The 14,101-nt window shown below is 37.4% G+C and overlaps 1 protein-coding gene across 1 annotated transcript in view; it reads left to right on the top strand.

Moving 5' to 3' along the window:
- SPRED1 (sprouty related EVH1 domain containing 1) overlaps positions 1 to 14,101 on the top strand; it is a 151,820-nt gene that overhangs the window by 89,576 nt on the left and 48,143 nt on the right. Inside the window, exons 3-4 of the mRNA XM_036889896.2 lie at positions 1,553 to 1,721; positions 3,627 to 3,676. Of these exons, the coding sequence (XP_036745791.1) occupies positions 1,553 to 1,721; positions 3,627 to 3,676 (219 nt within the window). The remainder of the gene's footprint in view (positions 1 to 1,552; positions 1,722 to 3,626; positions 3,677 to 14,101) is intronic.

Genomic DNA, 14,101 nt, shown 5'->3' on the forward strand with positions numbered 1-14,101 from the left:
ATTCTCTGTGTGTGTGTGGCTTTCTTTGAGTTCATCTAACTGAGAGTTTGTTGAGCTTCAGCTTGTATTTTTATATTCAGGTTTATATTCAGGTCCTTCATCAAATTTAGATACTTTTTCAACCATTGCTTCTTCAAATATCTATTCTGCCCCCTTCTCTCTCTCTCCTCCGTCTGCAGCTCCACAATGTGTATGTTGGTCGTCTGGATGATGTCCCACAGATCCCTTGAACTCTTTTTACTTTTCTTTGGCTGTTTCTTTCTGTTCTTCAAACTTAGTAATTTCTATTTTCCTATCTTCAAGTTTATTGATTCTTTCTTTGGCTTGCTCAAATTTGCTTTTGAATCCCACTAGTGAACTTTCCAAATAAGTTATGTACTTTGCAACCCTAGATGCCTTTTTAGCTTCTTTTTAGGTTTTCTCTCCTTATTGATATTTCCATTTTGTTCATGCATCATCTTTTTTACTTTCTCCATATCTTCAGTAGTTCTCTGATCATTTTTAAGACAGTTTTTTTGAAGCCTTTGTCTAAAAGATCTGCCATCAGGTCTTTTTCAGGGAGTCTGTGTTGATTTATTTCACTGGGCTTACTTTACTGTTCCTTTGTATACCTTGGGATTTTTTTTTTTTGAACATTGGACATTTGAATCTAATTATTTGTTAACTCTGGAAACCAGATCATCCCCCTTCCCCACGGTTTGCTGGGTTTTGTCATTGTTTTTGTTTTTGTTTTGATTGCTGTAGGTTGTCTGTGCTGAGGTCTTCTAATGTCTATTTTGAAACTTTGCCTGTGTATGCATAATGATTTTCTGATTTCATCATTTATGTGGTTGTTTTTGAATGCCGTAGTCTTTAGTATGGGTCCTAAAATGGGAAAAAGTGAGAAGTTACAGATTAAAAGGGTGGCTGGATAAATATTTTGTTAGTCATTTTATTCTGATGGGAGGGACTTGAAACAATTAGGGAAGGTACAAGAACAATGGCTACCCTCCTCTTTGCACCTTTCTTATCAGAAGCAGCAATCAGTAATCTGAACACAGATCCCTGACATTTCGAGGATAGGGTCCTTTTTACCCACCCTGGCTTCCATAATTTGCTGACAAGCCACTCCTGAAACATGTACACAATTCTCTTTAATGTAGCTGGGAGTGGGATTTGGGTAGCTGCTAGTGTGTTAATAGCTGAAATTGACCAAAATTAATTGCATTTTACTGTCCATGTAGTCCCCTAGAAGTTACAAGCCTTCTGCAGAGTCCAGAGTTCCAGCATAGTTACATCAGACAAATTCTGTGTGCAGTTGTTGTCTAGGTGGAGAAAAAGATTCCTGGTGCTTATTTCTTACTTCTCCCCAGAATCCTCTTTAGTCCCATCTAATTTCTATATTTGAGTGACTTTGTGAAAGTAGATTAAGTAGCAAGACCTCTATATTAATAGGGGGGAAATGTACTTATTAAAATATAATAGTTCTTTTCTCACCTCAGTTTGTATTTAAGAGCTACATTAGGTGCATTTGATATGTGTATAGTAATTTTTTGCATTTAACTTTTGGCAGGTGGTTTTGGAATGTATGCTTAAAAAAGACCTTATTTACAATAAGGTCACTCCAACATTTCACCACTGGAAGATTGATGACAAGAAATTTGGCCTTACCTTTCAAAGTCCTGCTGATGCTAGGGCCTTTGACAGGGGTATTCGAAGAGCTATAGAGGATATTTCTCAAGGTAGGTTTTCTTGATTATTTTCTAAATTTGTTTATCAGTTATACACAATAGAGTAGAGGAACTTTAAATAAGCCAGCTTTTGTGATATTTAATCAGGTTTTGAAAGCTTACTGTGGGTGAAAATACTATATGAGCGGTTCCTTAGTCTCTCTTTTATTTGTTGCATCACAATAATACCAATTACGTGTACTATGAAGAGCCCATCAACATCAGCCTTCAGATAATTCCATTGTTTTAAAATAAGAACTTAAAGAAGAGGGGAGCAGTCAAGTAGAGATTTAAGAATCCTGTGGGTATGTTATGTTATATCAGTATTATCCTTATTTTGCTAATGACAAAATTTCTAATCATTAAGTATATGCAGACTCCAGTTATTCCAAGACAAACTCCTCACCTCATTTCATTATGGAGGATTGGCAGAGACTACAACCCCATCTGTCCCTTTGTATAGCTTGTCAATCTGTTAAGATGAATAACTCTAAAGCTTGCAGGTTTTAAAGGGAGAAAGAACATATTTACATGTAAGATTGGCCCTGCTTAATTAAACAAAAGTTACATTAAAACCTGTTTCTTCCCCATAAAAGAAGCCATAACTAAAACTTGATTTGTTTTTCTAATTAAGAGGGAAGATTATCTCTATCAATAAAAATAACATTCTGTGTAAATCAAGTGAATCAAAAATGTGTTGGCATTGGGATTTGTATATTTTGAAGGTAGCATTTTAATAGGAAAATTAGAAGAAATGCAGTGATTATGAGAAACCTAGAATTTTAAAAATGATGCCCTATGCCTCACCCCACAGAAAAAGATTTAGATATTGGTTTAGGAGTATACTCTAGCACCAGTATATTTTTTTAAATTCCCCGCTTGATTCTTATATTTAGCTAATGTTGAAGAACCAGTGCTTTGAAAAGAAAATCATTATTCATGGCTCCTGGAAATTTAATGATTATTTAAAGTTGTGAATTACTTTTAAGTGCACACTCATGTCCCCATAAGAGCATACTTACTTCACTGTGATCAAATTGGTTATGTTTATTGTTTTAAAAGACAATATAGAAGGAGGAGCTTACAGAGTACTAGGTAGTAGAATACACTGTAGTGCTCAGCCTATCTTGTTATTTTTTAACATTTTTTAAAACATACTTGTTAGCATTATCAGCCACTTATATAGACTTTCAAAAATCCCATTAAATCTATCTTACAGCCTTCCATGACAATTAGAACAAACTATTCAGCTCTTTCCAAAAGGCAAATTTCTCCTCTTCTGCATCTTAGCTATGTCTCTCAAGGATAGAATAAACTCACAATACTTTGCTAGGGAAAAAACCCTCCTTTTAATTTTTTGGAACTAAAGGCACTCTCAGATACCATGAAAACTTACACAGAGCCATTGATTCACAAAGTCAGTAGCAACAATTGGCCATTGGCTGTCAATAGTGGATTAGGCTATTTGTTTTATTTCTTAACTAAAGCAACTAAAATCCTAGTTTGGGGTATAAATATAGTTTCATGGGTCAAAATATTTAGAAAATTTTATAAGCCATATGTGGGCATCACCTAAACACCAGAAGAATGTGGTGCACATACTTGGCACAGCAGTGTATTTTGGAAAAATCCAGGTCAGGGTCTGTATTACACATAGTAACACTTTTCACAGAAAACATCTCTTCAGTAAGTAACTGGGAATTTACCTGTAGAAGAGGAAAACAAGTGGGGGAGGCCAATAGCTGACTCGTTGCCGGGAAGCCCAGAATAATCTCTGATCAGTCTTCTACAGTATTATAAAATATAATGAACTATCAACTTATTGCTATTTAATATCAATAATACTAAAATAATATCAAAAATAATAAAAATAAGACAAAAATCATATGGTTATTTGACTTTCACCTGTTTTCTTAGGATGCCCAACATTTAAAAATGAAGCTGAAGGAGCAGAAGATGACTTACAAGTAAGTATGTTAGTTTAAAAGGAATTTCTAAACAGAAAGAATGTGGTGGAAGTCACTAGCTTTAATAAACAACTCATACACATTTTTAAGAAATTTCTGAGGCACTGTATTTGTCAGGTCATACAGAGAAACAACGTGTGTGTGTGTGTGTGTGGTTTGAGTTTCTCTTGTTTTATTTTTGGTTGCAGAGATTGGCTTCTGATTGTGGGGGCTGGCAAATCCAAAAGTCCTCAAGTAGGCAGGCACGCTGGAAATTCTGGCAGAAGCTGATGTTTTACTCTTGAGTTGGAAGACACTCTCAGGGCAGACTTTCTTCCTCTTTGGAAGATCTCAGTCTTCTCTTGAAGTCTTTTCATAATGAGGCCTACCACTTTGTGAGGGTCATCTCCTTTATGCAGAATCTACTGATTTAAATGTTAGTCACATCTGAAAGTTACCTTCACAACAACATTTAGACTGCTGTTTGACCGAACAGCTCATCATCTAGCCTTGCCAAGTTGACAGATACAGTAAACCATCACAGATACCCCATCTCACAGGGAAGGTACTTAAAAATTCACAGGAAAAGAATTGAAAATAGAAAATAAAAGCATCTTTCTCCCTATCTTGTAATCAGCAGGTAGTGTAAATTAAAAATTTTTTCATTACCAAATGACCAACGATTTAAAAATTGTTACTTCCCCATATTGTGTCTGTCTGTTAGATTGACAGGTTGATATCCTGCTGAAGAAAATGTGGGTTGATAGGTTGTTTCTAGAAAGTAGTTCAATGATATATATTGAAAGTCCTAAAAAGAAGAAATATTCATGCCTGTTGATTCAGTGAATCAAGTTCCAGTAATCCATAGTAAGGGAATAGAGATGCACAAAAATTTTTTAAACAGAGATTTTGAAATGTGTTTGTATAAAATGAACAATAAAAAATTAGCTATCTAAAAAGAATAAGAGTGGTTGAATTAAGATGTCTATCATTTGATATTGTCATGTAACCATTAAAATTTTTATTATTAGTTTACTTGTAACATCGAGTAATGAAAACAGACAAAATCATACAGTGTTATCAGCATTACTCAGTTAAAATGTTAAATATTTTTGTTGGTTACTTTTGGATTGTGGGATTCTGAGCTCTCTGGCTTTCTTTGTAGTACTTTTTAGTACTGTTACCCTAAAAATATTAATTCTAAAGCAGCAAACTTGAAAATTATAGACAACAGTAAAAGAACCCATATTTGTATGTAGACCTTAAAATTAATTATTCATATTATTGTAAAAATAGTTGTGACCTAAAGATATGGCAAGAATTTTATGTACATTTATTACCAGAAAGTAGAAATTTTTTACTTTAGAAAAATTTGAAGGATGTAGCAAAGTCTAAAGAAAAAATCATAAATAATGCTGCCACCCATGATAACCACTATACAGTAAATACAGCCTTTGAGTTTTTTTCTGTACCCATAAATACATTCACACATGCTATTACAACGTATCATTATATTTCTTGTGCCTTTTAGTATTTTTTCAAGTTTGTAATTTTTAATGATTTTGTTTTACATAATTTGTTTTCAGTAGATGTATTCTAATTACTAATTCCTCTATTGTGCACTTAAGCGTTCCTATTTCGTGTTTAAATATATGAATCTGTTTATTTTATTGATGGTTAATTATTTCTCTAAAAATGCAGTGAGTTGTAATTATTTAGGTATAAAAAAAAGTAATAAAATGAAACTAAATATATTTTTAGTTAAGTCTTTTCCGTTTTGTTCTGGTGTCAATCAAAATATGGGACTGAAAGCAGGGAAACATTTTCTGAATTGCTTGTTATGATTAAATAAAGTAAATTTGGTTAAAATTCAACTTAAAAAGACTTTTCACATACCTACACCATCTCCTACATCATGGCTGTTCATTTTAATATTCTTCTGATTCAGTTTTATTTCATTTCTGTATATAATCTTAGTAAAAGAAAAACTGCTGCAGGTTGTAATTGTAAGACTGCCTGTAGCAATGAATAGATTTTGTAAAAGCTGTTGTCTGTTTTCATTATTGTATTACTACTGGTACTGTATAAGTCAGGACTTTAGTATTGAGTAAAAAAAATGGGGAAATATGAATGAGAAATAATTTATCAGAGAGAAAGACAAAATAGTAAAAAGAATAGGAGGAGACTAGTAAAGAGGATTACTGCATAACAAAAACAGCAAGTGTAGTTATTCTGTTGTTAGCTCCTTGGGAATCTACTTCCTAGTAAGGAACTCTAGTGTCCTCTATCCAGCAGGTTTCTCACATACACACACCCCTAAAGAGTTATTTATATTTTAGCTTGATTAGAAACTTACTTACTTGCTTGATTTTTATTTTCATAATAAAGTAGAAAATAGGCAGTGTCACTAGAGATAGGCTTCCATTTAAGTGTAATTTGACTAAGAGCAATTTTTACATCAAGTTTTAATTCTTGGTTTTTACATACTGTGGTGTTTTAAAAATAGATTCTTAAATTATATTCCTTTTGGTAGAATCTAGTTCTTTTCCCCTTGAGTGTGCGCTATACTTAGTTGTTTATTAACAATGAGAATATTGTGGAAATGACAGCGTGAGACTTCCAAGGGTAGATCATAAAAGACATTGCAGCTTCTTTCTGGCTTTCTTGGATCACCTGTACTGGAGGATGCCAACTGCCATGTCATGACACTTAAGCAATCCTGTGCAGACACCCATGTGTTGAGGAATTGAACCCTTGTGAAAATAACATTGCAATTACTGATTCATCCAGGGAGCAGGTCCTTTACCCCCCAATCGAGATATCAGAGGACTACAGCCATGGCTGATGTCTTGATTATGAGCCAGAACCACCTAGTTAAACTGTTTCTGAGTTCCTGACCTACAGAAACTGTAAAAGAATAAGTATTATTTTAAGTCTAAGTTTGGAGGCAATTTGTTACCAATACAGATTTTGTTCCCATAAATGGAGTGCTGGCATAACAAATACTTTAAAATGTGAGACAGCCTTTGAATGTGGACAGTAGGTGCAAATTTAATGTTAAGCTGTTGAGGAGACTGCTGGTGAGGGCATAAATGAAAATGAAGAAAACCACATTGGAAAATGGAAAAAACGGAATCATTGTATAGTGGCAGAAAGTTTAGCAACACTGTCACCTGCAATAGTGTGAGAAGTAGAAAAAGAAATTTTCAAGCAAAATGTTAAAACTCTTGCTTGATTTCTTCTTTCTGCTTAAAGCAGGAAAGGAGAGAAATAGGCTAAGGAAGGGTTCCTAAACAAAAAGGAGTCAGGACTTGCTTTTTAAAATCTCACCCTTTATATATCAAACTATGCTAACATTAGGAAATAGCATCCAGGCAAACATCAAATCTAGGGCACTATCAGAATTATCTTTGTTTAAAGATGAAGCCAACTGTGTGACTCTAAAATCCTTTGTTAAGGAGCCAACATGGCGGCGTGAGTAGGACAGTGGGAATCTCCTCCCAAAAACATATATACTTTTGAAAATACAACAAACACAACTAGCCCTAAAAGAGAGACCAGAAGACGCAGGACAGTGGCCAGACTGCAGCTACACCAGCGAGAACCCAGCAACTGGTGAAAGGGGTAAGATACAAGCCCCGGCCCGGCGGGACCCGAGCGCCCCTCACCCCAGCTCCCGGCGGGAGAACAATAGGCAGAGCGGGAGGGAGACGGAGCCCAGGACTGCCGAACACCCAGCCCCAGCCATCCGGGCCAGAGCGCAGACACAGTATATGCCCAGGGGGCCCTGGATACTGGGAGAACAGGGGGTAAGACCTCAGAGCGGGTGCTGAAGCTGATGCCCCTGTGACAAAGAAAAGCGGGGGCTTTTTGAAAGTCTTAAAGGGACAGGGACTTAACAGCTTGACGGAAACAACCCAGGTCACAGTACAGCAGCTGGAAATTACAGGGAAAACCGGGTGCACTAACCCCCTGGGCAACAGCTCTGAGACCCCTCACGGAGGCAAACAGTCAAGCAGCCCCCCCATCCATTACCCCACCGGGCGCTGCGAAAGCAGAGAAGCAGCCTGAGACAAATTCCGCCCACAGAAAGGGAAATTTCTCCCTTCCGGCCGGGCAAGACACAAAGACCCACTCTACACGCAATTACCCAACACAAGCCACTAGGGGTCGCAGTTGCCCCAGTAAAGAAAGGCCAGTAGCAAGTGAAAATTTTGGCCCTCCCAGCTGACAGTCAATAGCACCTGTCAACATGAAAAGGCAAAAAAATATGATTCAGACAAGACTAACCCAGACAGCTTCGGCATCTGCTACATCTTCCCCTGAGAAGGAATCTGGGGAGATAGATTTAGCCAGTCTACCTGAAAAAGAATTCAAAACAAAAGTCATAACCATGCTGATGGACTTGCAGAGAAATATGCAAGAACTAAGGAAGGAGAATTGAGAAATAAAACAAGCTCTGGAAGGACTTCAAATCAGAATGGACGAGATGCAAGAGACCATTAATGGACTAGAAAACAGAGAACAGGAACGCAGAGAAGCTGATGCAGAGAGAGATAAAAGGGTCTCCAGGAATGAAAGAATTTTAAGAGAGCTGAGTGATCAATATAAAAGAAATAATATAAGAATCATAGGCATTCCAGAAGAAGTAGAGAGAGAAAAGGGGATAGAAAATGTCTTTGAAGAAATAATTGCTGAAAATTTCCCCAAACTAGGGGAAGAAATGGCCTCTCAGACCACAGAGGTACACAGAACTCCCATGACAAGGGATCCAAGGAGGGCAACACCAAGACACATAATAATTAAAATGGCAAAGATCAAAGACAAGGACAAAGTATTACAAGCAGCCAGAGAGAAAAAAAAGGTTGCCTACAAAGGAAAACCCATCAGGCTATCATCAGACTTCTCAACAGAAACCCTACAGGCCAGAAGAGAATGGCATGATATACTTAATGCAATGAAACAGAAGGGCCTCGAACCAAGACTACTGTATCCAGCACGAATATCATTTAAATATGAAGGAGGGATTAAACAATTCCCAGACAAGCAAAAGTTGAGGGAATTTGCCTCCCACAAACCACCTCTACAGGGCATCCTACAGGGACTGCTCTAGATGGGAGCACTCCTAAAAAGAGCACACAACAAAACACCCAACATATGAAGAAGGGAGGAGGAGGAATAAGAAGGGAGAGAAATAAAGAATCATCAGATTGTGTTTATAATAGCTCAACAAGCGAGTTAAGTTAGACAGTAAGACAGTAAAGAAGCTAACCCTAAACCTTTGGTAACCACAAACTTAAAGCCTGCAATGGCAGTAAATTCATACCTTTCAATAATCACCCTAAATGTAAATGGACTGAATGCACCAATCAAAAGACACAGAGTAATAGAATGGATAAAAAAGCAAGATCCATCCATATGCTGCTTACAAGAGACTCACCTCAAACCCAAAGACGCGCACAGACTTAAAGTCAAGGGATGGAAAAAGATATTTCAAGCAAACAACAGAGAGAAGAAAGCAGGTGTTGCAATTCTGGTATCAGACAAAACAGACTTCAAAATAAAGAAAGTAACAAAAGACAAAGAAGGACATTACATAATGATAAAGGGCTCAGTCCATCAAGAGGATATAACCATTATAAATATATATGCACCCAATACAGGAGCACCAACATACCTGAAACAAATATTAACAGAACTAAAGGAGGAAATAGAATGCAATGCATTCATTCTAGGAGACTTCAACACACCACTCACTCCAAAGGACAGATCCACCAGACAGAAAATAAGTAAGGACACAGAGGCACTGAACAACACACTAGAACAGATGGACCTAATAGACATCTACAGAACTCTACATCCAAAAGCAACAGGATACACGTTCTTCTCAAGTGCACATGGAACATTCTCCAGAATAGACCACATACTAGGACACAAAAAGAGCCTCAGTAAATTCCAAAAGATTGAAATCCTACCAACCAACTTTTCAGACCACAAAGGCATTAAACTAGAAATAAACTGTTCAGAGAAAGCAAAAAGGCTCACAAACACATGGAGGCTAAACAACACGCTCCTAAATAATCAATGGATCAATGACCAAATCAAAATGGAGATCCAGCAATATATGGAAACAAATGACAACAACAACACTAAGCCCCAACTTCTGTGGGACGCAGCAAAAGCAGTCTTAAGAGGAAAGTATATAGCACTCCAAGCATATTTAAAAAAGGAAGAGCAATCCCAAATGAACGGTCTAATGTCACAACTATCAAAATTGGAAAAAGAAGAACAAATGAGGCCTAAGGTCAGCAGAAGGAGGGACATAATAAAGATCAGAGAAGAAATAAATAAAATTGAGAAGAATAAAACAATAGCAAAAATCAATGAAACCAAGAGCTGGTTCTTCGAGAAAATAAACAAAATAGATAAGCCTCTAGCCAGACTTATTAAGAGGAAAAGAGAGTCAACACAAATCAACAGTATCAGAAATGAGAAAGGAAAAATCACAATAGATCCCGCAGAAATACAAAGAATTATTAGAGACTACTATGAAAACCTATATGCTAACAAGCTGGGAAACCTAGGAGAAATGGACAACTTCCTAGAAAAATACAACCTTCCAAGACTGACCCAAAAAGAAACAGAAAATCTAAACAGACCAATTACCAGCAACGAAATTGAAGCGGTAATCAAAAAACTACCAAAGAACAAAACCCCCGGGCCAGATGGATTTACCTCGGAATTTTATCAGACATACAGGGAAGACATAATACCCATTCTCCTTAAAGTTTTCCAAGAAATAGAAGAGGAGGGGATACTCCCAAACTCATTCTATGAAGCTAACATCACCCTAATACCAAAACCAGGCAAAGACACCACCAAAAAAGAAAACTATAGACCAATATCCCTGATGAACGTAGACGCAAAAATACTCAACAAAATTTTAGCAAACCGAATTCAAAAATACATCAAAACCATCGTACACCATGACCAAGTGGGATTCATCCCAGGGATGCAAGGATGGCACAACATTCGAAAGTCCATCAATATCATCCACCACATCAACAAAAAGAAAGACAAAAACCACATGATCATCTCCATAGATGCGGAAAAAGCATTTGACAAAGTTCAACATCCATTCATGATAAAAACTCTCAGCAAAATGGGAATAGAGGGCAAGTACCTCAACATAATAAAGGCCATCTATGAAAAACCCACAGCCAACATTATATTGAATAGCGAGAAGCTGAAAGCATTTCCGCTGAGATCGGGAACTAGACAGGGATGCCCACTCTCCCCACTGTTATTTAACATTGTACTAGAGGTCCTAGCCACGGCAATCAGACAAAACAAAAAAATACAAGGAATCCAGATTGGCAAAGAAGAAGTCAGACTGTCACTATTTGCAGATGACATGATACTGTACATAAAAAACCCTAAAGACTCCACCCCAGAACTACTAGAACTGATATCGGAATACAGCAAAGTTGCAGGATACAAAATCAACACACAGAAATCTGTGGCTTTCCTATATACCAACAATGAACCAACAGAAAGAGAAATCAGGAAAACAACTCCATTCACAATTGCATCAAAAAAAATAAAATACCTAGGAATAAACCTAACCAAAGAAGTGAAAGACTTATATTCTGAAAACTACAAGTCACTCTTAAGAGAAATTAAAGGGGATACTAACAGATGGAAACGCATCCCATGCTCATGGCTAGGAAGAATTAATATCGTCAAAATGGCCATCCTGCCCAAAGCAATATACAGATTTGATGCAATCCCTATGAAACTACCAGCAACATTCTTCAATGAACTGGATCAAATAATTCAAAAATTCATATGGAACCACCAAAGACCCCGAATAGCCAAAGCAATCCTGAGAAAGAAGAATAAAGTAGGGGGGATCTCACTCCCCAACTTCAAGCTCTATTATAAAGCCATAGTAATCAAGACAATTTGGTACTGGCACAAGAACAGAGCCACAGACCAATGGAACAGACTAGAGAATCCAGACATTAACTCAGACATATATGGTCAATTAATATTTGATAAAGGAGCCATGGACATGCAATGGCGAAATGACAGTCTCTTCAACAGATGGTGCTGGCAAAACTGGACAGCTACATGTAGGAGAATGAAACTGGACCATCGTCTAACCCCATATACAAAAGTAAACTCAAAATGGATCAAAGACCTGAATGTAAGTCATGAAACCATTAAACTCTTGGAAGAAAACATAGGCACAAACCTCTTAGACATAAACATGAGTGACCTCTTCTTGAACATATCTCCCCGGGCAAGGAAAACAACAGCAAAAATGAACAAGTGGGACTATATTGAGCTGAAAAGCTTCTGTACAGCAAAAGACACCATCAATAGAACAAAAAGAAACCCTACAGTATGGGAGAATATCTTTGAAAATGACACATCCGATAAAGGCTTGACGTCCAGAATATATAAAGAGCTCACACGCCTCAACAAACAAAAAACAAATAACCCAATTAAAAAATGGGCAAAGGAACTGAACAGACGGTTCTCCAAAAAAGAAATACAGATGGCCAACAGACACATGAAAAGATGCTCCACATCGCTAATTATCAGAGAAATGCAAATTAAAACTACAATGAGGTATCACCTCACACCAGTAAGGATGGCTGCCATCCAAAAGACAAACAACAACAAATGTTGGCGAGGCTGTGGAGAAAGGGGAACCCTCCTACACTGCTGGTGGGAATGTAAACTTGTTCAACCATTGTGGAAAGCAGTATGGAGGTACATCAAAATGCTCAAAACAGACTTACCATTTGACCCAGGAATTGCACTCCTAGGAATTTACCCTAAGAATGCAGCAATCAAGTATGAGAAAGATCAGTGCACCCCTATGTTTATCGCAGCACTATTTACAATAGCCAAGAATTGGAAGCAACCTAAATGTCCATCGATAGATGAATGGATAAAGAAGAGGTGGTACATATACACAATGGAATACTACTCAGCCATAAGAAAAGGGCAAATCCAACCATTTGCAGCAACATGGATGGAGCTGGAGGGTATTTTGCTCAGTGAAACAAGCCAAGCAGAGAAAGAGAAATACCAAATGATTTCACTCATCTGTGGAATATAAGAACAAAGGAAAAACTGAAGGAACAAAACAGCAGCAGAATCACAGAACTCAAGAATGGACTAACAGGTACCAAAGGGAAAGGGACTGGGGAGGATGGGTGGGTAGGGAGGGGTAAGGGGGGGAGAAGTCGGGGGGTATTAAGATTAGCATCCATAGCGGGGTGGGAGAAAGGGGAGGGCTGTACAACACAGAGAAGACAAGTAGTGATTCTACAACAGGTTGCTACGCTGATGGACAGTGACTGTAAAGGAGTATAAAAAAGGGGGACCTGGTATAGGGGAGAGCCTAGTAAACAAAGTGTTCGTAAGTATTCGTCATGTAAGTGTAGATTAATGATTAAAAAAAAAAATGCAGTTCCTATGTGGTGACCTCTAATGAGTTCTACACAATGATATAAAGGACATATAAAAGTGTAGGCAAAGGGTCTGTTTGTGTTTATACAGAGGATCAAAGCCTAATTTGGCTACCCCGAAAATGAACTAAGAAACGATATGAAAGAGAACTTCCAACATCAGCACTCTCGGGAAGACTCATGCCAGAAGATGATCAAAAAACCCCAACAAAGATCCACGCACTGCTACAGCTGTAGATGCACTCATCCCACCAGCTCCTGGACTTGCCATGGGAATGAAGGAGATATCTAAGCTGGCCTGTGCATACAGTAAAACAACAAATTTGACTGGATCTATACTGTTGGAACTCAACCAAGAATTAGGAGAAGTGCAAATTGTAGCGCTCCAAAATCTTACAACTACAGACTATTTACTGTTAAAAGAACATATGGGATGTGAACAGTGCCCAGGAATGGGTTGTTTTAATTTGTCTGATTTTTCTCAAACTATTCAAATTCAGTTAGATAATAACCATCATATCATTGATAAGTTTTCACAAATGCCTAGGGTGCCTAACTGGTTTTCTTGGTTTCACTGGAGATGGCTGGTAATTACAGGTATGCTTTGGTTATGTAACTATACTCCTATTATGTTAATGTGTGTGCGCAATTTAAGTAGTAGCTTAAAATATATACATGCTGAAGTTACTCTACAAGAAGATATGTCAAGGAAATAACCAATCTTCCCATGTTTTCTCCCGCCTGCTACTTCTATAGCTTTTCTTCTTCCTTCCTAATTACAACGAATTCTTAAATAGAATTCGTGCCTCATATCAAATTTACCGAGTATCATAACTCCTCCAAGTGGTAAAGATACCTCAAGACAAATGCTGGGCATAGAAGCCACAGGGCATAAATATGCAAAGAAATAAAAAGCTAACCATTTCAAACAATAAGGCTTCTCTCTCACTTACCAACTTAA

This window comes from Manis pentadactyla, chromosome 11, assembly GCF_030020395.1.
Source record: "Manis pentadactyla isolate mManPen7 chromosome 11, mManPen7.hap1, whole genome shotgun sequence".
Classification (NCBI taxonomy): Eukaryota; Metazoa; Chordata; class Mammalia; order Pholidota; family Manidae; genus Manis; species Manis pentadactyla.